The 26,076-nt window shown below is 36.8% G+C and overlaps 2 protein-coding genes across 3 annotated transcripts in view; both read right to left on the minus strand.

Annotated features, from left to right (window-relative positions):
- The window catches only part of LOC307166205 (craniofacial development protein 2-like), a gene marked incomplete at its 3' end in the record, with an annotated part of 193,535 nt that overhangs the window by 18,431 nt on the left and 149,028 nt on the right, over nt 1-26,076 (minus strand). The gene's annotated exons all lie outside the window — the stretch shown is intronic.
- The window catches only part of prkcaa (protein kinase C, alpha, a), a 233,676-nt gene that overhangs the window by 4,849 nt on the left and 202,751 nt on the right, over nt 1-26,076 (minus strand). For both annotated transcript variants that reach the window (XM_079883299.1, XM_079883300.1), the window contains 3 exons: nt 24,328-24,408; nt 17,592-17,699; nt 9,195-9,335 (listed from right to left, as the gene is read on the minus strand). In XM_079883299.1, the coding sequence (XP_079739425.1) occupies nt 9,195-9,335; nt 17,592-17,699; nt 24,328-24,408 (330 nt within the window). The remainder of the gene's footprint in view (nt 1-9,194; nt 9,336-17,591; nt 17,700-24,327; nt 24,409-26,076) is intronic.

Below are 26,076 nucleotides of genomic sequence, written 5' to 3' on the forward strand. Positions count from 1 at the left end.
ATCAATGGCTACTTAAAGTTTTTTTTGTTTTGTTTTTCTGATCTGAAAAACTATCCTATCTGTAACTCAAAAAACATAATATTGTCTGAACCGCGAGTTTTATGATCCGTTGCCCCACTAATAAATATTATGGTCTGAACTGCGATTTGATCCGTTGCCCCACTAATAAATATTATGGTCTCAACCGCGATTTTTGTGATCCGTTGCCCCCCTAATAAATATTATGGTAAGTGCATTATGAAAGACAATCAAGGAAAGTTATTTAGATGCAAATTAAGGCTATGTCTGGTTAAACAGTTATTGTGTGATTTCGTTTATTGTGCTTTGTCAACTTGAAGCATGAATTTGAGAAAGAAAATCATTTTTGGAAGAAAATGTACCACATACTTTTGTCAATGATATAAGTTATAGCTAAAAGATTGTAAAAGCTTTCAGTTCACCCTGCCTAATTGTAGTTGAAAAGTCAAATTAAGCTTAATTAATGATATAGTGACTGATCAAATAAACTACAGCATCGGGAATATACGTTAACGTTAACTCTCATGTGTTTTGCAGCATTTAAAATTTTAGTCATTGTGTTATGCGAAAAAACACACATAAGAAATTATTGCTGACAGCACTTTTATTTTCAGAGAGTTTTTTCTTTCACACAAAAACACAACAGTAAGTGTCTTTCAATGCTTTTAAACACTTGATTCCTCGTTCTTTGTCATATCACAAATGATGTGTGAACACCGGTAAGCATTAGCCTCGATAGAGACGTAGTAGTCGATCTCCTTCATTGCGTATTTTTATATTTTGAATATATCCCTTCACTGCATATACTGTAACCCCTTTTGCCTCGATCTGGAGGATATCGCGGAGGTATTGCTCCAAAAAAGGTCACTGACACGCACGGGTATACCTCTTTCCGTCATGGCAATCTGTCGCGCTGGTCGTGTTTGACCATTTGTTTGTCGGACGTAGCAACAGTAACTAAGGGGGGCGGGGCTCGGCGAAAGGTCAATTATATATACGTACATGTGTGGGTTAGGGGAGAGTGGGGTGATTTGTGCCAGGGGGGAAGTAGTTCCACCCTTTTTTCTGGAAAACCATAGAAGAAATTGGTCATGTGTCCACATCATTTTGAAAAGCAATCAATTTTACTCGTCCTCCAAAGACGGGAGACACATGGCATGAGAGTTAAGCATATTTTAGTGCAAAAAACTGTTTTTTCCCTTTCAAAGTAAAATTTCTATGATTAAGGTTTTTTGATTGTAGTGTCTGAACAATTATAGACAAGTTTGAAAACATTTCACACATGTTTTAGTGCTTTAGTAGGCTACACAATGAGTCTATACAGTTAGCATGATGTTAGCTCTTAACTGCTGGATCATGCTAGTTTTTCAAACTTGTGGGTCTGGGGTGATTTGTGCCAAAGGGCCTGGGTTAAGTTGTGCCAGATCCAGACCACCTAGACCTACATACTCACAGGGGATAATCTTGAGAAGTGAGGAGATGGGCATGCCTCATCATTGTTTGACTTAGGCCTGCCTGTTATTTGTTTAATTTAGCTAACACTGATTTCAGTTTTGAGTTTGCACTATGTTATTAAAGAGAAGTTTTATTCCGTTTTTAAGTGGCCTATGTCACAATAGGATGTTTAGAAATTAGCCTAGTCACTTTATTCTTATATGTTACATAATTGACAGACAGCGCTATGTCAACAGGCATCTATTGCCAAAGCCTTTTTGCCTGAAATGATTCACAAATATCATATATTGTGTTGCTATGGTGCTCTAAATGGTTGCTAGGGCGTAGTTTGATAGCTTCACAATGATCCTGAGAGACTGATTGGTCGTCTGAGTAAAATGAGCCCGCCCCCTTGTCTCTATGACACTGTGATCCAGAGTTATGTTCAATACAAAATCCCTATGCAATTGACCATAGTAGGAAAAACGCATGCTATGGTATTCCAGGGTGAAAATATCTAAATAAACCTTAAATGATTAATTTTGTATTGAATTTATCTTGCTTTCATATAGCATTATGGTTCATAACATTAAAATGTTCTGTTTTATTTCAGAAATCACTGGCACAATTTACCCCCAATGTATTCCCCCAAAGGCACAACTTCCCCCGCACCAGGGGCAAGTTGTGCCATGAGACCACTTTTTTTCCAAGAGCTATATTTCTGAAACAATTTATTTCAGATCCAAAGTTATTGTTCTCATGGATGCACCACATCCTGAAATATATGTACATCCTTAAGTTGAAGGCATTACTGCCATGGCCTCACTTTAAAGTCACTTTGAGTAAAAACTGGCACAAATCACCCCACTCTCCCCTATAGGGTGTGCAGTTTTCAGCCTATTCATGTTAAAGCTTTCACAAATTGTTTTAATACAAGAACAACAGCCAACATTTTCTTGTATGATGTCACTTAATGTTTGGCTGTCAATTTAACGCAATAATGTATTACAATGAACTATTAAAAAAACATATGTGTAGAAATTTGTTGCATTAAAATTGTTCACTCAAAAATGTTAATTCTGTAATCATTTGCTCACCCTCATGTCATTCCAAACCCATACGACTTTGGTTAATCTTTGAAAAAAAATTAAGACATTTTTAATGAAACCTAGGAGGTTTCTGTCTCTCCACTTTTTTGTGTGCATGCGTTCGTTCACAAATCATATGTACCCAAAAAGAGGTGTGCGTACAACTTTCTTCCAGATGTGAAACCTATACATCGCAAATGATCTTGAAATTGTGCGCAGCTGGATTGTTTCAGATCTCCGCCTTGTAAACGCCCCCTAATTAATGTCATTAACATATAAAAGAGCACCAGTCAACGTCCAAATACCTGCAGTACTTGGACTCTCTGCCACAAGGAAAAGTGTGTACACCTGCTTAAAACCTGACATGGTGCTAAGCACTTTTCCATGTCAAAGACCGATTTTATAAATATGAACGTTGGAGTGGATTTTAGTGTACGCACACTCTAAGTTAAAATCCGTGCATAAGCACATTTTATAAATGCGGCCCCAGAAAACCTAAAATTAGATGATCCAAAAAGGTAATAAGAAATCAATATGAATCTAGTGGTTAAATCTTGAGACCAGATATGATCGCTTTATATGATGAACAGTTTAATTTAGCCTTTTATTTACATCTAAACAATGATCGACACACATACATTAGAGCACATATGTGTGCGTGAGATGCATTAGAACCAGTGAAGTTTGTTCTAGCATGTGATGCCTGCACAAGTTTCTGTTTACCATATTTGATGCTCTCTATGTATGTGTTTATATGTGAATAAAAGCCTCTCTTAAATTGTGTTTTGAAGATTAGCCAATTAGTCCAGTCATTTTATGAAGGTTGAACAAATTGCAACAGACGCGAACTCAACTGATTTTGTACCCTCAATATGTCCTGAGTAAGGAAAAAAAAAAGCCCTGAAGAATCCCATTAGGGGAAAGTTTCGAAAAAGACCCAAATATAGCCTATTCATACGCCTATTCATTCTTTTTCTTACGTGAATAGGGTAAAAAATTTAACCTTTAGATATCACCATGAAAATTACTGAGTGGATTACTTGCATCAAGACAATACAAAAAATGTATTACAAGTTTTTTGAAATTGTTTGTTAACATGGACAAACGGTGCATAATCTAATTACGTATGTGCTAATTTGCATAAATACCACAACAGATCTAAACATTGGGTATAGCCAGGTGAAAATGTCTTGTTGAATCTTGTTGACACATAACAGTAAAATACTTAATGTTAAGGTCTGAATGTGACCCATTTAGGCTACCCATGAGCATTAATACATAGAGGCAGGAAGAAGTACTTTAAACCAGCCTTTATTCATTATTATTGCAGAGATGGGGTTTGGGGCTGGGTCCGTGGGCCTGTTTCTGGGGATTCACTTTTTATTTTGCCTACCTTTTGTCTTCTGCATTCTCCTTACCATTGTCTCCTGTTCTTCCCTCAGACTCGTCCCCCAGAAACAGTCCCACGGACCCAGCCCCAAACCCAATCTCTTAAAAATGAATAAAGGCTGGTTTCTAAAGTACTTCTTCCTGCCTCTATGTATTAATGCTCATGGGTAGCCTAAATGGGTCCCATTCAAACCTTAACATTAAGTATTTTACTGTTATATGTCAACAAGATTCAACAAGACATTTTCACCTGGCTATACCCAATGTTTAGACCTGGTGTGTTATTTATGCAAATTAGCACATACGTAATTAGATTATGCACCGTTTGTCCATGTTAACAAACAATTTAAAAAAACTTGTAATACATTTTTTTGTTTGTCTTGATGCAAGTAATCCACTCAGTAATTTTAATGGTGATATCTAAAGGTTAAAATGTTTACCCTATTCACGTAAGAAAAAGAATGAATAGGCGTATGAATAGGCTATATTTGGGTCTTTTTTGAAACTTTCCCCTAATGGGATTCTTCGGGGCTTTTTTTTCCTTACTCAGGACATATTGAGGATACAAAATCAGTTGAGTTTGCTTCTGTTGCAATTTGTTCACGGTTGACCCCCATTTTGGCTTAAAATGACTGGACTAAATGGCTGATGGGTTTGGAATGACATGAGAGTGAAATGTTGACAGAATTTTCATTTTTGGGTGAACTATTCCTTTAATCGTGCCTATGTATGTAAAGGAAAAAAATAAAAGAGTTTCCTTTTGTAAAGCTGTCAGATTCTATAAGTCATGCAGCTCAAGATGTGTCTTAAAATAGAAGACACCCCTCCCCCTTCTCATTGTATGACATATTTGAAAGGAGAGATTAATGGTGACTCAAGCACTGAGAGATATGCTCAGACACAAATTCCTGTGTCATGCTCTCTTATGAGGCAGATTTTACCATCGTTTATGAATTATGAAAAGCTGAAGAGGAATTTGATCGTGTTCTTACAAGCTCTTAAACACACCAACAAACATAGGCAAAGGATAAACAATGTAAACATCCAGTCATTTAAAGCTGCAACTGTCATAATCACACAAATACAGAGACCAGTTTTTCGACACAGAGGCCCATGTAGGACACTCCCTACGTCAGCAGTGGAACTAATGATTGGCTAAATGTTTGAAATGGTAGCTGTGGTGAATTTAGCCTGTTTAACCCCCACCCATTAGTGTGAAAGGGACATGGGGTCTGTTCTCTGGCCTACTTTTGGCCATAGGAAGTAGCTGCATTTCAGCTTCAGGATGTCCTGAGGGGACGTTAGGCAACTTTTGAAAATAAACAAACAAACTAAATAATATTAAAAGTGAAGGGTGATGTTTATAACACACACACACACACACACACACACACACACACACACACACACACACACACACACACACACACACACACACACACACACACACACTCAAGACAAACTAACCCCTCTCTTCTTTTCTGTTTTGTCCCCTGGGATGTGACGGAATGCCCTATTCAATGATATATGTATGGGTGAGAATGTGTGCTTGTGTAGGGGTAACAACTGCAATGTGACCCACTTTAGAAGTCATATATATGTTTGCAGACTGCTTTTGCAGCTCATCCCTCTCCCTCTCTCTCTCTCTCTTGCTCATTTCCCAGACACATACACACAACTGTACAATGGACAGTTTAATTTAAAGCTATTTAATATGACAAATAGCTCTATCTCTATTCTTTTAGTATCTTGGAAAAATATTCTCACTTCCTACACAGTCACTGTCTCAGAAAAGCAATTCATGATACGTTTCACCAAATAACATTGAAAAACGCTTCGAGTTACAACTGTAACCCTTGTTCCCTGAGAAGACACTGCATCGGAAACTACAATTTTGGGAACGCCCTAAGCGTAACATGTCTGAAGTATGAACAAAACTAATCCAATCCTGATTGGTGCTGCGTCGTGACGTAGCATGTGACAGCATACACAGAAGCTACAAAGGAACGCCGGTACACAACAGAGTTAGCTTCTGTGATGAAGCAAGTCGCTCCCAGGCAAAGGGACGCAGTGTCTCATTCCCTTCACAGGGAGCAAGGGTTACAGTCGTAACCCAAGATGTTCCCTTTCGAGGGAACTCACACTGCATCTGTAACAACACTTTGGGAAACGAATAACCACTATGCAACAATGAACCCCACCTGTCCTAGTGTGAAGCTGTCACAGGCACAACTTAGGACGAGAGCACTCGTGCCCCCGGCATAGAAAGGAGGAGACTATAAAACCTTGTAAATGTATGAGGGGTGGCCCATCCAGCAGCATCACAAACTTTCTGGATAGGGGCCCCTGAGAGGAGGGCTCTAGAGGACGCCATGCCTCTGGTTGAGTGAGCCCTTACGGCCAAAGGTGAAGACAGACCACGAACCTGATAGGCCAGGGAAATAGCCTGAACTATCCAGTTGCTGATGGTCTGTTAGGAGGCGGGGAGCCCCTTCTTGGGTGACCCGAAACACACCAGCTACTGGTCCGACTTTCTTGAGAAGACCTCTGAACATAAATATTGAAGGGCAGCTATTTTTGTCTTGTTTCTCCGGCAGGGAATAATCAAAAACAATTTTCGGTATGCGGACACGAACACTGCCTGGTCGCAAGCCTTTGGGGCGGACACCGATGTTTCCCGAAGCACACTTGACGGTGGGATACAAAGATCAATTTCCTGAGGGCTCCATGGAGGAGCGAGAACTTGCCGCTCCCGAGGGGGCACCCTCAGAGGTCTTCGCATAGCGTCAGGACCCCTTACCCGAAGCCGCCTTTGAGAAAATAACAGTCCTCAGATCTGTTTTCTCTTTGGAAAGCATCGGGCAAGAGTGTTGCTTTGACCCCCAGGCTTTCTCAGGGGGGGCTCGAGGGGTAACCACTCATTCGCTTCTGCTTAAACTAGGAGCTCGGCTCATAGTGCGTGCAGGCAGCCCCCTTGAGAACTGCCCATGCATGATCTGCTCCCAGCTTAGTCAGATGTTTATTTCACCTTTTTAATTCCTCAGAATTGAATGCAGCCATAAACACCAGACAAGTGAGACACAGTCTGAATGAAGATAATATTCATTCATTTAACCGGTCTCGTAATCTACACATTGCATCGGCAACACAAGATACGAGCGTCCCCCAAAGACGCAGTGCGAGTTCCCTCGAAAGGGAACTAGAATGATTAGAACAAAAAGGGCATAGAAATTACACATCAGTGTACACATCAGAGTGGTTATCACTGTTCTTTGTGCTACCAGTGTTGCTGTTCTATATGAGTTTTATAGATTGCAGATCAATCAATACTTTTCTTGTTCAGAATTTTTACAGAATAAATGCAACAGTAAAAACCTGTTAATTGGTTAATTGCAAGTTACCTTTACCATATATGGTGAAATGTTTATACTACAGGGCTGTTGAATGCTTGGATCTGATTGGTTGACAAACGTTCTAAGGTGTGCAATTATTTTCAGGGAAACGCACGGCTAAAGTAGTTCCAGGCAGGTCTTGACCGCATTACAGTTCCATATCACTTCGCGTAGTTAACTGTAAAAACGGAAAATTGGATACAATTCATAACAAAAAAAAAACATGCAGCCCCATGCGCTTGATCTGCCATTTTGATGTCTAACTTCACAGTCAATGGAAATGTGCAGTTTAATTTGATTAAAAGTATATAGTCCTATTTATAATCAATAGAAAATTAAACTGAATATTTAAATAAATTGATAGTCCCGCTGCACGGGTTTTCCTTATTATTGCAGATAATATAACAAATAAATAAATATTGATAGGCCTACTTGTTAAAAGGGCTTTGTGTTTCATTTATTAGGCTAGCCTACTGTCAATAATAGAAAAAAAAAAAAAAAAACTAAATAATTCAAATGAATGAATGAATAAATAAATTAATTAAATAATATTGACGCACATTCTTTTCTGTCGCATTATTGCAATCTCTCTCTCTCTCTCTCTCTCTCTCTATCTCTTTCTTTAATAACTGCATTAGTCTGCTATCAGTGGCTCAAACCTCCGTTACTAGATCTAAAATTATGTTTTTGAATTGGCAACGGAGGCTTGGGATTAGATGAGTAAGAAATTAGTCCAACACACAAGAGCGTTTTAATGACAAAAATTTGAGAAACATCTTGAAATATATCATCTGAACAATGCTTCAAAGTGAGGTAACCGTAGTATAAGCGGAATAATTGACTCCAGACCGTTGAATTATTAGAACAATAATTAAACGGCCCGTCGTCAATTATTCCTTACATATTGTATTGTTTTATGTTTTGTTTTTGTGTATGACCCTGTGCAACATCTTTACACAATGAGATCAATGAACACTATGAACTCTGATTCATTGTGTGACTTACTATTTCACTGCCTGTATTATTATGGTGGTTATCAGTACATTTTAAGGTAAAAGCCAATTCTGGTAGTTCTTAACTTTCTTTTACTTGATGAAATATACAGTTACAATTTTTTAAATATACAGGAACCAACATGCCATCCTGTAACACCTGAAACCGTGTCGCCTGGATGTACAGTTAAATAATCTTGTACAGTTAAGGAGCAACTTTTCTTTTAAAACCTCATTTTTTTATTTTTACAATGTTTCTAGAACAGTTTCTAGAGCAGCATTCTTCTAATTTAGGATTGTTTAAAAGTTATGACACATGCTGTCTTTCCCTGATGCAGAAAAAGTATTTAATGCATTCATGACAAAATTAGATTATATTGTAATGCATTACAGGCTGGATGTCTTGCAGTCTTACTAAAGAAGTTGAACCATTGTGTAACGACTGAGACCAAATCAGACACAATTATTTGGTATATGTACCATAAAAATCTTCAAACTTCACTCTGGGATCTGTGGTCCCATCCCCCCAAAAAGGATCATTATTTCTGAAACTTTTAGTCAGTCAAGATGGATGAATAGGCCAACATTTGCATGCAGGACCACTTATTTACACAGTGTCTTTTCAGTGATAGAAAACTTGGCTTGCTCAATCATGGTGAGGTAATAAATTAGAATAACACCAGAAAAACAATGAGAGTAAACTTTGTAATAACAACCCTGTTCAATCCCTGCAACACTAAATAACCCTGTATCTTAATCTTAATCATCATAAATAGTTGAAACTCAGTATGAGCTTTCTTAATTTTTTTCAGTATATCAATCAGAATAGCATTAATAAATACATAAGTCGAAAATCTATAGACCTGCATAGATTGTCTTACCACTTTAGGTTTGAATGGAGGCTGTACTTCTCTGTTTTCCAGGCGTTCCCAGTCAATCCGACGGAAGAAAGCATGTTCCCTAATATCTCTCTCTCCCTCTTGGCTGCAGCCCAGGCGCTTTGAAGGGTGTTTTGACATCAGCTGCAACACAAGACAAAATAAAATATAATCATTACTGTCTAATCAGGAAAAGCCTCAAAGTGACATAATTATAAAAATGATCAAACAATAAATAAATAAATGTTTATTGAACATCTTGTATTCTAGCAATTGGTTAATGGTTAAGTAATCTTGGTAGTTTTATTAACCCATTAACTGTCAATTGTCCTTGTTAAATATTATTTAAATAATAATAAATAATAAAATTAATACATGTAAATTGTATGTATGTATACATGTAAATATGCAGAAAAGCTGAGCTTGTTTGTCAATAAATTATAGTCGATCTCCGAATGCAACGTAACAGGGAGGAGAGTAAAGATGGAAAGCTCCATATTTAGTTCCATATAAATTCACAGATAATTTGTTGTATTGTCGTTAGTGAAAATCAATATTGACCTTGTATTTGAAAAAGGATGCTCATATAAGAAGCAATACTAAAATTCAGAGTCAGTTCATTCACATTCGGAGATCGACTATTTTTGTCTGTCAAAATGCCGGCGGACACAGCTACAGTGAGTTGTTCAAAACCTTTCTTTTTAGTAAACTCTGTGTACACAAACAATGTTCTCAATGCTCAAGTTCATGTGAAGTGCCCCTGGTGATACTTCGAGCAAAGTTTCATGTTGTGTCTTCTTAGTGTTTTAAAAATAGCAATTTTAGATGCTATCATAGAAGTGCCCCAAGCACTCCCATTCAGAAGGCAATTTGACCGAAAATGAAAATACGGTCAAACTTAAAAGTGGCGTTTCCATTCTAATGCTTTTAAACGAAAGTTTGCCTCGGGTAGATTAACAAAAAGACCCTAGGTTGCATTTTGGCGAGAGTTACCCTTTAATAATCCACACAGGTTAAACACACAAACAGAACTGAACTGAACTTAAATAGTGAGAGGATAATGAGATGATTGATTAGTGCACAACTGAAACTAATGAGAGTCCATGACAACAAACTAACTAAGGAAAAACGGTAGTGACTGCAAACAAGAGTCCATGTGGTGTGAGAGTGTGACAGTAACATAATATTATAATGCATTACTTATAAAAGCAACTTTCCTCAATACTAGACCGATACAATGGACTTCACAAACTTTGGCAAGTCCAGCAGCTATTTGGTTATAAAAGGCACACATTGTAACAGCTTGGTAACAAAAAAAAAAAGTTTTCATGATTTATTATTATTATTATTATTATAAATGACTTAAATTTGCCAGAAACATACATTTCAGGCAAGTTTCTAAATCACGATCCCTCTATAATTAGGCATTTCTAGGTCAGCTTCTGACAGCCACTATGTATCTATTAGTAAGTTGCACAGCTTATAACACACACACACACACACACACACACACACACACACACACACACACACACACTTCATAATACACAGAAATGAAAACAGATGATAAAAGTGTGACAGTGTGTGATGATGCAGATCATCAGCTGTGTTGGGTCCTGCTTGCACCATCAACTCTTTCTCTACCTAACAGGATGTTCTAATGATAAAAGTAGCAAAAAGCATCATTGTATTAAAGTGCATTAAAGTATACTGAAATATACACTGGTATATTATAAATATACACTGGTCATATGGTGCGTTGTCCGTTACTTTTTAAAATTAATTATGTGCGGCAGACCGGCAGTCATGGCGAGTCAAGGCGAGAGCAAGGCGAACAAAAGCGAGGCGAACGCCGCGAGCGCCCTTGAAAGTGCGCGAGAGAGACCGTTGGAGAGCGCGCTCGGAAGTGCGCGAGAGAGACCGATGTGTTGGAGAGCGCGCTCGAAAGTGCGCGAGAGAGACCGATGTGTCCGAGAGAGACCGGTGTGTATGTTGGAGAGCGCGCTCGGAAGTGCGCGAGAGAGACTGAATGTGTTCGAGCATAATATAGTTTGTTTATAAATAAATTACACACTTCAGCATTTGAATAATATCTGTAGCATATTGGTATCATCTGCAATGTTTTAATTAGTTTACATATGAAACAAAACTCCAAAATAACCTGCAGAGAACGTTCCCAGAACACATCTGACCGGTTGTGAACACGTGCGGCAAACACGACTAGAATTTGGCTTAAATAACCTCTGATGGTGAAGTTCTCTGTAGGTTATAGAAATGAACCCCCCCAAAATTATATTTTATTATTATTGTTTATTTTGGTACATTGTTCAGTATTATATTGAGAGCACATTTTGTTAAACTGCTTACTTTCGTGAGGAAGAAAATACTTCAAGTAGGCTAGTTGTAACGGTGTGTGAGTTTTATCATTTTAATTTGCACGACAAAGAGTGTATGTGTATGTATATTTTTTATTACTGTTTATTTATTTTTGGTACATTTCTTAAGAAGCATCATTTATTTTTAGACTTATTTCTTGGCCAGTTGTTGACTGTGCAATAAATATTAAAAGTTCTAAACCTTCTATTGTTTTGTTGTTCCATAGTAAAGATAACATTTTAATATTTAAGGTAATAGGTGTCTCTCACAATGTCCCACACCAAATTAACATTAAAATAGTGTGAATTAGTGTACAATATTTTATAATAATAATTTATTCTATTTAGTGTCCATTTAATTCATTTAATTTTTTTTTTTAAGTAACGCAATAGTTACTTTCCCTGGTAATTAGTTACTTTTGTAATGAGGTAACTCAGTTACTAACTCAGTTACATTTTGTGAGAAGTAACTAGTAACTATAACTAATTACATTTTTAAAGTAACTTGCCCAACACTGCCGTTACATCATAAGAAGAATGGCATCTACACTAATGTTAGTCTTACTGCTTATTCCGAGGTTTACTGTAATCAGCTGGATCCAGGCCGTATCTAGATCAAATGGAGGACCTGCGCCTAGACACGACCACAACGCATTCCTGAAGTGTCAGCAGAGATTGTGTCAACTAAACTCTCCACTGTGAAGGCCTCATCGACATGACAGTCATCGGCACTGATCCTCAACAAAAATCTCACATCTTCAACCTGATGGAACTGGATAATATTCTGATTGTTCCAAACCAATCTGACTTCTGACATAAAATGCTGTTTGAATCATAATCATACACTGTTCGTTCATTGGCCAGAGGAGAACTGGCCCCCCTACTGAGCCTGGGTTCTCCCAAGGTTTTGTTTTTCTTCATTCTGCCACCTGATGGAGTTTTGGTTCCTTGTCACTGTCACCTTTTTCCACCTTTGTCGCCATTGGCTTGGCTTTCTTAGTTGGGGACATTCAATTTAACATTTAATTTAATATTCAACAATAATATTGATCTGCCAGCATTGACACTATTATACAAGAACTAAACTGAGCTGGACGATGACACCACGGTTTACTCCAGAGGGGCTATATATATATATATATATATATATATATATATATATATATATATATATTTTAGGGGTGTAACGATTAGTTTTAACAACGATTCGATTTGTATCGCGATTCGTGGTTGTCGATATGATTCAACGACGATATTGGTTAATTTAGAACGATCCGATCCGAAACGATTCAGTGTCTTGAAATCGATTAAGTGACTTTTTAGCCAAAAATTCTTGTAAGGGAATCAGGTATCAATTAATTATGGATATAAACAAACAAGTAAACAACAATTAATGTCAAATGCATACACATTTTATTTTTATAAAGTAGGGCTGCACGATTATGACAAAAATCATAATTATCGATTATTCCCTTGATTATTCCTTTGGCATTTTGTTATGGAAACAAACAACAATTAGGCTACAATGGTGATACACAATACTTAGAAGAACTGGTAAAGAAACTTGGAAACTGCTCCTGATAAATAGCAACACACATGACGTACCAATAACGTAATTTATTGGTATTTTACTTTTATTTCGTAACTTACTAATTTACGACGTTGCATGCTCGTATTTCTTTTGCGCTTTAGTGAAGTGATACAGCGCGCGCCGGCGCATTTGCACGTGCAATTAAAGAGTGTGCGCTACGAGCACAGTATCAGACATGAAATTTCGTTTTTCTGAGGTGAGAGACTTTATTTCGTCACAAGTTATGAAAATAATGGTAGAATAATGACACGGACATATAGCCTGACAACATCATCTGACTGCAGATACTGAATCTGGACAACACGGTTTTTTTTTCTAATTTAAAACGTAACGACGTTGCATGCTTGTAGTTTATTTTGTGCTTTATATATAGTGAAGCGATATAGGCCAACAGCGCGCTCCGCCGCATTTGCGCGTGCAATTGAAGAGTGCGCGCTACTGCAGTATAGCGGCTGAGAGGACAGGAAAGTCTGTTTTTCTTGTTTTTTCTGAGGTGAGAGACTGCGCTGCTTGTTGTCTTTGCGCTGCTGCTGGCGCGTCACGCATGGCGATGAATCGAGTAACGTTTAACGCCTTTATCATTAAAAGTGCTAAGAAAAAAACATCCATATAAAGTCTGACGTGCTTAAATGCAATGCGTTATTTCCTAGTATCGATACAATCGATTAATTATCTTTTAAAACGATGTTAGATCGATATATGTCGTCCGGAAGGCCAACTTGCCGAGCACAGATCGATGTAGTTGGATCATAGGAATATAAATTGATACATTGATGTAGTTGATGAATCGTTACACCCCTAATATATATATGTATGTATGTATGTATATCTATCTATCTATCTATCTATCTATCTATCTATCTATCTATATATATATATATATATATATATATATATATATATATGTATAGGGGTGATTCTCCAACTAGGAGCACTTTTGGCACTGTGAGTTTATGGAAAATTCACTCTCTTAAAACACTCTTAAAACAATCTTCCTAGCTTCATTCATTTGTCTTCTAACACAATATAACAGTGGGCTGTTTTAGAATTCCATGGATTATTATTATTTTTAACAGTTTTACTGAAGAGCGCTTTCAAATATGTCATTTCCACCACTTTTCAATTTATGTATTTTATTACAATATAATATTGTAAAACTGATTATATAAGATCACGTATCAGTCAACAACATCAGTGGCTACCTAATCATGTAACAAAATAAATCTTAATACTTCATGAACTTAATGCATTTTTATTTAAAGTTGTTAAATGCCACAAGTTGCCACGAGTTGGGATTTTTGCCTACAGCATTTCATTTTTGCTCAGGTCTATGTTTATTATAAGTCACTTACACATATATTGTAAGTAATGAACTATTACTACTTGATTTAAAATACATTTAGATCCACATCATTGGTTATTCTTATTTTTTTTCTTAAAAACTGTAGTGGTGGAAAGTGGTGGAAACATGACCAAGGCAAAAAAAAAGTGCTGCGTTAATTGCGTTATTTATTTTTAACGCGTTAAACATTTCAAATTAATCACAAAGATTAACGCGTTAATCCCCCCAGCCCTAATATGTATATATATATGTATATATACACTCAACTAAAGGATTATTAGGAACACCATACTAATACTGTGTTTGACCCCCTTTCGCCTTCAGAACTGCCTTTATTCTATGTGGCATTGATTCAACAAGGTGCTGAAAGCATTCTTTAGAAATGTTGGCCCATATTGATAGGATAGCATCTTGCAGTTGATGGAGATTTGTGGGATGCACATCCAGGGCACGAAGCTCCCGTTCCACCACATCCCAAAGATGCTCTATTGGGTTGAGATCTGGTGACTGTGGGGGCCATTTTAGTACAGTGAACTCATTGTCATGTTCAAAAAAACAATTTGAAATGATTCGAGCTTTGTGACATGGTGCATTATCCTGCTGGAAGTAGCCATCAGAGGATGGGTACATGGTGGTCATAAAGGGATGGACATGGTCAGAAACAATGCTCAGGTAGGCCGTGGCATTTAAACGGACCTCTCCAGACCTAAACCCAATAGAGAATCTTTGGAGGGAGCTCAAACTCCGTGTTTCTCAGCGACATCCCAGAAACCTGACTGATCTAGAGAAGATCTGTGTGGAGGAGTGGGCCAAAATCCCTCCTGCAGTGTGTGCAAACCTGGTGAAAAACTACAGGAAACGTTTGACCTCTGTAATTGCAAACAAAGGCTACTGTACCAAATATTAACATTGATTTTCTCAGGTGTTCAAATACTTATTTGCAGCTGTATCATACAAATAAATAGTTAAAAAATCATACATTGTGATTTCTGGATTTTTTTTTTTTAGATTATGTCTCTCACAGTGGACATGCACCTACGATGACAATTTCAGACCCCTCCATGATTTCCAAGTGGGAGAACTTGCAAAATAGCAGGGTGTTCAAATACTTATTTTCCTCACTGTATATATAAATTAACTAAATTATTAACTTTTTTAAAACAAAAATTAAACATCACTGAATTTAAGCTGGACTGTGACGCTATTTGCTAACTAAAATAAAAGTTTTCATGATTTATTATTATTATTATTATTATTATTATAAATGACTTAAATTTGCCAGAAACATACATTTCAGGCAAGTTTCTAAATCACGATCCCTCTATAATTAGGCATTTCTAGGTCAGCTTCTGACAGCCACTATGTATCTATTAGTAAGTTGCACAGCTTATAACACACACACACACACACACACACACACACACACACACACATTTCATAATACACAGAAATGAAATCAGATGATAAAAGTGTGACAGTGTGTGATGATGCAGATCATCAGCTGTGTTGGGTCCTGCTTGCACCATCAACAAGTTTTATCATTAGAACATCCTGTTAGGTAGAGACTTTCTCTACCTAACAGGATGTTCTAATGATAAAATTAGCAAAAAAGCATCATGGTATTAAAGTACATTGAAGTATACTGAAAAATTCAATATGTGAAAAACGCCTCCCTGAAGAGGGAACAAGACGTTGCGTCGAAATGACGCTGTGGGAACACTGTGTGATTGCGTCGTGAAGCACTTGTGAAATCAGTCCAATGGCGTATAGGCGGGTGACGTCATGGCAGGAAGCTATAGGCATATTTTCTTCTGCAATTGCGATGTTCTGTTGTTGGATGTAAGAGTGAACATAAGAGTCATCACAGTTTTGAAGGTAACGTGCCACAAAATATACCTAAATTCGTTTATGCCTGCGCAAATCATTTCACTCCAGACTGCTTTGTGAACGAGGGTCAATACAAAGGGACAAAACAACACACAGGCTTTGCTAAAAAGTTGTTACTCAAGGATGGATTAGTACCAACTGTTTGTGACCCAGCTTACAGTCTCCAGATCGATACTGGTCATGGCTGTAATGAAAAGGAAAGCGCACACTTTATTACAGTTCACAGAAGTCGTTTTACGGATATAAAGTTTACCAGTTTATTAACCACCCCCGGAAAGGCATAAAGTCTGTATATATTTGTTTAATGTTAGTTGTGACGAGTGGTTTTGTGTAATTCGCTGTGTATGTTGATGAGTCATACAAGGGAGAGAGAGAGTTTATGGATAAGACTTTAATGCGCACTTCTTATACTGTGATTTATTCAGCTCTCACAGTGATTTTCTGGAGTGAAAACGGACACTTCATCTTTTGTGTGATGTACAAGTTTTGGCCATCATCCGGACGGGGTCCGCTACAACAGGCTTGTAGTGGATAAAAGCAAGGTGACAACATAAGTTATTAAACGTAAGCGTAATTAAACTTAACTATTCCTGTTCTATCTCCATGCAGCATATATTCTCTGGCTCTGTAGGCATCATTGTCCGACTCCGGTTTGAACTGAACACTGCTAGTACAGTTTCTGACATTTTATTGTGTGAGATTGTCCTGTTTTGTTGCCACTGGAGCGTGAGCGCTTGAAGCTCCACCTTCTTCTTGAAAGGGGTCTGGGAGCAGCAGCTCATTTGCATTTAAAGGGATACAGCTCGTTTTTGCTCACCCCTGGCAATTTTAACATGCTATAAAAATTATCTGTGGGTATTTTGAGCTAAGACTTCACATAAACAGGAATCAGAGACTTATTTTACATCTTGTAAAAAGTAGCATAATAGGTGCCCTTTAAGTCAAGAACTCTAGAACTGTTTCAGAGACAAAGATGCAAGATAGAGACATCAAAACAGAAAAATAATGTCTTGTTGGATTTTAACTTTCTGATTACATCCTTTCGACCTTGAATGCATTTATTTACCATAAAAGAATAAATCTATAGCACATATCAGAAACCTCATTACAAAGAGAGAAAATATGGAGTCAGGAAGAGTAGTCATGCTGAAGTTCAGTTGGGCTTTAGAACCTGGAACATTTTTTCTTTATGTGGCAGAACTCACCCCTTTGCAGATGGAAACTGCTTCTTTGGACATGGCTTTAGGGTAAGAGACGTTGTGCTCCATAATGGACTGGAAAAGTTCATCTTCATCCTCACCATCAAATGGAGGCTTAGAAGGAAAAAAAAAGAAAAATCAACATAAAATTAAAATTAATATTACATAATGTATATATATATATATATATATATATATATATATATATTAATATTAAATATGGGTTCTTAAATTGTTGCACTCTTCAAATGTGGCATTATAGAATTTACCTTAAGCTTACCCTTACAAAAAAAGTATACTGGTGTCACATACAATGGGAAAAACAAGATAAAATCATTATGTTTGAACAAGGTGGTAATACCATAGTATTATTTGAAGGACCTTATAGTACCATTTAAATGCATGGCATATGAATATAGGAAAGAAAGCGTACCTTGATATATATACACTAATGTACCATGATATCATCATCCGATACATTATTGACAATTTGTACCACCAGAGTGCTTTTTTATTATTACATTATTAAAGGCAGATCAGACCAAGCACCAAAACACACTTGTAGCCAATCAGCAGTAAGTGGTGTATACACTCATGAAGGGAGAGTAGAGAGAGCTCAGTGCATAAGACAGACATTAGCAGAACAACTATAGAAAGAGAGATGGCAGAGAAAATGCAAAAGAGGAAAATGGCAGGTGAACATAACTTTAAAAAGAAGGGTTACGATCAGGCAAAAGGTAGCACCCACGTTAATATCAAAGAAGCTTTCCAGCGCTGGAGAGACCTTAAGAAGTGGGAAGGCCGAGGTTGCTTTATTTCTTCTCGATACGTGAGTAACGTTGGTTTTGCTGTGTTTCACAAAAATTAACACTAGTTAAACCCTGCCAAACACTAGTTTTAGCAATAGTTCCGAGATTATACAACATGCTTGTTGTATCAGATTTTTCTGCCGCTAGGGGTGATGCTTCCCCCATTAGAGGTTCTATAGTGCTCAACATATGCCACTAACATCAGGATGTATTAACCATTCTATCAGCAAAAAAACAAAAAAACAAAACCTTTCGCTGTCAGTTTTTGTTGGGGGGTATTGGCACATGGTTTTGTTTTGGGGGGTTATTGCTGCTCTCCCTGCTTTTATCCATGCTAGGCTGCATGGATGCACAGGGAGTTTTTGCCCAGAGCAGAACCATACCACCAATCCTAACTGTATGCTAATTGTCAATCGTATTTGACGATAGTGGTCCTGACAGAAATTAAGCTTAGCGTCAGTTCTGGCAGGTCACGTTAGTCAAGCTCGCAACAGCTGACTCTCAGCTGATCCACGTCTACCTACAGGAAAATGATGCCTATCACTGTATACATATATAAGCTCCTTCAGTATTATTAACAGCTATCGCGTTTCTCAGGAGCTAATTACCCTCCTCCATCCCCAGCTTCTCCTCTCGTGCAGTCAGTATTTGGCATTCATATTGCCCTTTGAATCAGAATAAATCCTCGAAATATGTTGTACTTAAAAGTCTTGAATTTATGATATCTGCAATACATTCATGTTGGTTCTGTTCTGTTTACCCTAAGGGGGGGTTATTGTATGGAGCTATTCTTGTGCCAATAAAAATGAACGTAGCTTTTCAAGAAACTAATGAAAATATAAATTGAAACTAAATAAATTATCTCTAAAACTGAAAAAGAATAAATCGCAGGCAAATTTTTTGACTTCGATTTTAATACACTGCATGTTTTGCTAACTATTTCTCATATTCCAATCGCTGATCTGAACTTACAAATGCGCTTCCAGAGTTTTCATTTACGCTTCTGAAGTTTTCGTTTACGCTCCCAGAGTTTTCATTCGCCGTTCTGACACATTTCTCTCTTGGGGGCGGGGCTAGTAGCAGTGTGTTCTCATTGGTTACTGAGCTTTTGATTGATAGCTTCGTGACCTGGAAGTGAAGACGTCAGTGGTGTGTTTATGTGTGGATGTGAGCGTCTGTAATCGCAGCTTTCTATTTCATTTTAGTGATATTAAGTTTATATCTGTATTTATTTGCTGCTACACTATATTGTTGAGATGATCTCTTTTAGAAGGAATAGTACAGACGAATGATATTTATCATTAGTCATCGTCGCTATCAGGAGGATACTGGATAACGTTAGCCTACTCGTGGTAAGTCTGAATTTTTTTTTTTTTAATACTATACTAATACTATTTATAATACAGTACTGGCTTTTTTCAGGTGGAGAGGCATTTTAGAGCTCAGTGAGAGCCCATAACATTATACAGCTGAGCTGTGTTGTCTTGATTTAACTGTTAGCCCAATCATTACATGACTTGTTTATCTACATTCGGTTACAGTCTTCGATTAGATCATATTTGCTTCGATTAGATCATATTTCCCCCCAGCCACCCCAAACAACATTGAGCTAGAGTACTGTACAGTATCTGTACTGTATCAGTCAATGAGCAATGCCATAGGACCAGGGTGCTGTCAATCACTGCCTGATTCAACTTTGGCAATGTACAGCCTTTTTTACCATGCCAATAAAGCTATTTAAACCTGAATTTCTCAATTGCTGATTAATTTGCGATGCAAAGTTTTTGAAAGAGGAGAGACACGACTTGACCACAGAACACGTCTCTGTTCGTAATATGTAAACACTCAATTATTTTGAAGTATCGCCCTGGTTGCAATATTTATTCTGATTACTTTTGTGTGATAAAGATGACTGATAAAGCTATTATATGTATATGAGTAACAAATTGCTTTTTCTGTGTCCATATTTGACTAATAATAATGAAAAAAAGTGCACTTCAAATGAACATTTCTTTGACAAATGTTAAATCTTTAATAGTCTTTAATAATAAATATATGTCCACATTAAAAACTTAATACTGTCAGGCTTCTGGGTGGATGAAGTAGGAGACGAACACGAAGATGATGAATTCCAAGATTTTAATTCTAAATATAAACAAATACAAACAAAAAGGGAGCGTGCGCTCAGAACAAGGATAAACCTAACATTAAACAAACCTAACATAAACATTGACCGACCAGTGAAGAGTGAAAACCAGGAACTTAAATACACACACAGATGAACACAAGACAGGTGATGCAGATAATGATGATGAACCGGTGGGTAATGAAGGGAGTGAGTTCAGGTGTGGAAACAAGGAGGATTCTGGGAACTGTAGTGCAGACAGGACGATGACAGACAGTGAATGTGACAAATACATGCAAGTAATTATGACTGAAAACATCCAGCAACTAGGGAATACACATCCATATGTTTATATATAGGGCAATACAGCCATCTACTGGTTACACAACAGTATTACAGATGATAAATGCTGCTTGACTCCGAGGTAAATATTTAGTACTGTAAAATCCCTTAAATATATATATAATACATATTTTAAGTCTGCAACTTGTTACTGTATGGGGAGTTCAAAGCAGTTTGTATTGTTAGATTATAATACATTTCTTCTCTCATTTTCCAGGGAGTGGAGCAACTTTTCCATAAACAAAATTCTGATGCTGACACAGAGGATGGAGTGATAGTACCAGAGATCCACTGTCCCTGTCAGACAATAATCTTACTTTGTTCAGACACATCACCTTTGAATGACTGGGATCTTGATCTTCAGACACCTGATTTATTTTAATATAAACTAGCAAATATTTCAATTTCCTCTAGATTAAAACAAACATAGTTCGCAAGTACACAAGAGGTTTCACTTTATGCTGATCTTGGATTAGCATACCAATAGCATATGAATGTTGAGGGGATAGTTCACCCAAAAATACAATTCTCACTTATTTTACTCACCCTCATACTGTCCCAGATGCATTTTACTTTCTTTCTACAGATAAACACGAATTAAGATTGTAAGGAAAGTAATCCATCTCTGCAAGTCCTAAAGACGCTTTAAAAACCACACACAGTGAGCGTGACGGTAATCCATGTGACCTCAGTGGATGAATCAATGCCTTCTGAAGTCAAACAATAGGCTAGATAAAATAATAATAATGTAAACTGTTTTAACTATTAAAAATCTTACGTACATGGGTTACAATCCACTTGTATTATATGGACTCACAGAGATGGATTATTTCCTTAAAACTCTTTGTCTGTTTATATGAAGAAGAAAGTCATATACATCTGGGATGGCATGAAGGTGAGTAAATGATGAGAGAATGCTCATGTTTTGGGTGGACTATCCTTGCACTGCTTGTGTCCAGTCACTGCTTTGTTACTTGTACTGCAACAGGAACTGCTCAAAGAATCATTGCAACATTTAAAATGTATTCTGTATTTGTAATTGTGCATTTTGTATAGTAATGTATATCATGAGAATACTGTGCATTACATGTATATTATGCAGTTAATGTTTTGTGGATTCTGGTCTTTCCTGTCACAACATAATTGCATCCAAGACCTTCACTTCGATACTTGTGTATATGCTTTAGTGACAATAAAGAATGTACATTTATTTGAATTCATATTTTCAATTACATTAATTTAACTGGTTGTATAAGTCAAGATTGAAACGGTTGATGATTGTTAAAATATATTTAAATTAAATGAAAATGTTAATTAAATGAAATAACTAAATATAATTATAAATTTTAAAAAAAGGCAATAAGAACATTCTTTGTGTGACATATGTAATGAAATGCCCTTTGAGGTCTGTATCTGACAGCAGGCCACGACTGTAATTTTCATTTTGTTTAAATTCCTCTTATTTAAGTGATCATTAATTTTGATGGTGTAAACGTATATCATGCTAACAATGAGTAGTGTGATGCCCATGGCTGCCAACCTTGATTACCTGGTTGAAGTTTGACTTTCTTGACGGCTGAATATATCACACACGTTTGCTAATATTCTCTTTAAATTGTAACAGCTGAACCTAATCAGAGCCTAACATGCAAAATAATCATCAGGAATAAACAAATATTCTCCGAAAACATTGGACACTACAATATTTTAAGTATTATATACAGACAGTACTTTAATGTGCAATTACACCTGAATAGACTGAATAGATCTCTTGTGCTCCTAAAAAGCTTCTGCCAACTAAGTAGTAGCAGCAGGTAAATACAGATAAAATTAAAAAACAAACATAACTTATCCCTAAAATGAAATAGAAAGCTGCGATTACAGACGCTCACATCCACACATAAACACACCACTGACGTCTTCACTTCCAGGTCACGAAGCTGTCAATCAAAAGCTCAGAAACCAATGAGAACACACTGCTACTAGCCCCGCCCCCACGAGAGAAATGTGTCAGAACGGCGAATGAAAACTCTGGGAGCGTAAACGAAAACTTCAGAAGCGTAAATGAAAACTCTGGAAGCGCATTTGTAAGTTCAGATCAGCGATTGAAATATGAGAAATAGTTAGCAAAACATGCAGTGTATTAAAAACGAAGTCAAAAAATTTGCCTGCGATTTATTCTTTTTCAGTTTTAGAGATAATTTATTTAGTTTCAATTTATATTTTCATTAGTTTCTTGAAAAGCTACGTTCATTTTTATTGGCACAAGAATAGCTCCATACTATTGCTGCTCTCCCTGCTCTTATCCATGCTAGGCAGCATGGATGCGCAGGCAGTTCTTGCCCAGAACAGAACCATACCACTAATCCTAACAATAGCCAAAAATACATTGTATGGGTCAAAATTATCAATTTTCTTTTATGCCAAAAATCATTAGGATATTAAGTAAAGATCATGTTCCATGAAGATATTTTGTAAATTTCCAACCGTAAATATATCAAACATTTTTGTGAGTGAATGCAGCACAATTGCGAACATAAATGGATAACTTTAAAGGTGATTTTCTCAGTGTTTCGATTTTTTGGCACCCTCAGATTCCAGATGTTCAAATAGTTGTATTTTGGCCAAATATTGTCCTATCCTAACAAATCATACTGTACATCAATGGAAAGCTTTTTTATTCAGCTTTCATATGATGTATAAATCTAAATTTCAAAATTGTGACCCATGTGACTGGTTTTGTGGTCCAGGGTCACATATACTGTATCATGATGATTTATCTTTGTTTATTATATGGATTCTCTGATCACAGTAGTGGTGTCAATATTATATATGCCTTAAAACAGTGTTGTAGCACATTTAAAGCTACACTGTGTAACTTTTTTAGTTGATTCTTAGCAAAAAACACTTAGTTCTTTCAAAAATATATGTGCTCATTAATGTATAATTACTTCTTTCAAGTAATAAAGTATTCTCGTAAGTTTATAATCTGCCATTGAAAGTACATACGGGTGAGGGGTTCAAATGCCGGTCGCCATGTTGCCCCTCCATCTTGAAACTACATTGGCCAAAGAGGGACATACAAGCTTCGCCTTTCGCGTTTTTACATGCAGTGGCACAGTGACGAATGTGAGAGGGAGATTACTCGCGACTGCCGGCAGATTTGAAATAATAGGGCCACCGTAGGAGTTAAAATGCCTTTGGAATGGGAGGCGCTAGAAAGTAATATTTAGTTGGTAGTCATATACAATTTCACCGCTAGATGGGAGTAAATCCTACACAGTGTAGCTTTAAATTATTTCAGTTATATGCTGTTTAAAACCATCCAAACATTCTGGTTGTATCCGAACACTATCTAAACTTCCATAGAGTATACTACAACAGAGCAATTTTTTTTAAATTATAAGAAAGTTATTAGTAACAGTTGTTGATGTAGGATTTGATGGTTATACACTTGTGAACTCACTTGTCCCGCCAGCATCTCGTACAGCAGGACTCCATAAGCCCACCAGTCCACAGAACGGCCATATGGCTGATACGCTATTATCTGAAAACAGACAGCATAAAAAAACCCTACAGATTAATATTAAAGATCAGCATACTATCAACATATTGTGTTAAATGTAAAATATCACACTACTGTTTCAGAACATCACTTTTCCCATCTTCCGCTACCCAGTATCTGGAAGCACATGTCCACATCTCCACAATTTATCAAAAATAAATTGTATTCTTTGCCTTGTGATCCCCCCCAAAACAAAAATAATTCACCAGATCAGCAAAACTATAAGATAAGACATTCTTGTAGAAAGATTTTATTTTGTATTTGTTACATTATATCACCATGGCATATCACCATAATGTTTCAAAACATGGCACTAATTCTTGATATAAGAGATTTTTTTTTAAGGGGTACAATTCTTTAAGCATTAAAGGGGACCATCTCCACTAAACAAAACCTAACATGTTCTTCTATTTAATAAACCAAGCAAAACTGCAATTGAACTTGGGTGTGTGCAGGTATGAGAGAGCATGTGTATGAGTAAATTATCAATAATGAAAAGACACACCTTTTCTCACATCTCAGCTTAACTTGCAGTCAGCTTTTTTGGCTGATGTAGTTCACAGCACATTCAAGTGCATGCGTGTTTGTATGTGGCATCACACTAATACTATGTGACAGTTCTAGATCATAGCTGTAGCTGCTCAATGTTTTGTTTGTGGCTTTAGATGTTGAATCTTATGTTTCAAAATACAGAGAACCACCACAGACAAACACACATAATAAATAAATCATAACCATAAAGTACATATCCCATAATAACACAAGCTAACTGTAACTGTAACTGTTGTACTGAGAAAATATCAAATTCACAAAAAATAATCACTGGGGTGAAAACAAAGAAACATCTACTAATATCATCTCTCAGCTCAATATTAACCAAACTCATGAAGCAAGTGACAGAATAATATATGGAAACATAATTTCTTTGTTTTAACACTTTGGGCCCTATTTTAACGATCTAAGTGCATGGTCTAAAGTGCATGGCGCAAGTGCACTTAGGGCGTGTCCGAATCCACTTTTGCTAGTTTAACCCTCTGAGGTCAGCAAACGCGCCGGCTGTTTTGCTGGATTTTCTTCACATTGTAGCACTATAAACTTAAATTTCTCCGTCATTTATGGTCATACAGAAAAAAGAAATATAAAAAAAGAATCTGTGATATTTTTACTTTTGTATGTGTCCACTTACAATCAAATCAAAACATTGTGCTTTTGTAAAATAAAGAAGGGTGTGCGTTCTGCCTCTCCGTCGCGGTGAACTTTTTTTTCTTGAGCACGTCTATAAACTGAAACAAAACTCAGCGAATACTTGTCACACATTTATGAGCCATATACCTTTATACACATTTAAGTGTGTACTTTTAAATGATCGGATTCAAACTGAAAACAAATATTCTCTGTTTAAGTAATTTGTATAAAACCAAGAAGATGTCCAGCTTCTCAAACGCTTCCTAATTATTTTTTATTTGACCACGCCCACTCGCGCAAAAGAGATTCACATGCAAATTTCCACATGGAATGCGAACGCGCTCATTACCTCAAAAACAAAACACCAAAACACTTCACAAGTCTCTGCTTTTCGTCGAGTTTGAAAGACGCGCCGTGAGCTTACGTTGGATTTACATCAGAAGAAGAAGAACGCGATTTGAAGAC

The sequence above is a fragment of the Squalius cephalus genome (genome assembly GCF_949319135.1).
Source record: "Squalius cephalus genome assembly, chromosome: 10".
Lineage (NCBI taxonomy): Eukaryota > Metazoa > Chordata > Actinopteri > Cypriniformes > Leuciscidae > Squalius > Squalius cephalus.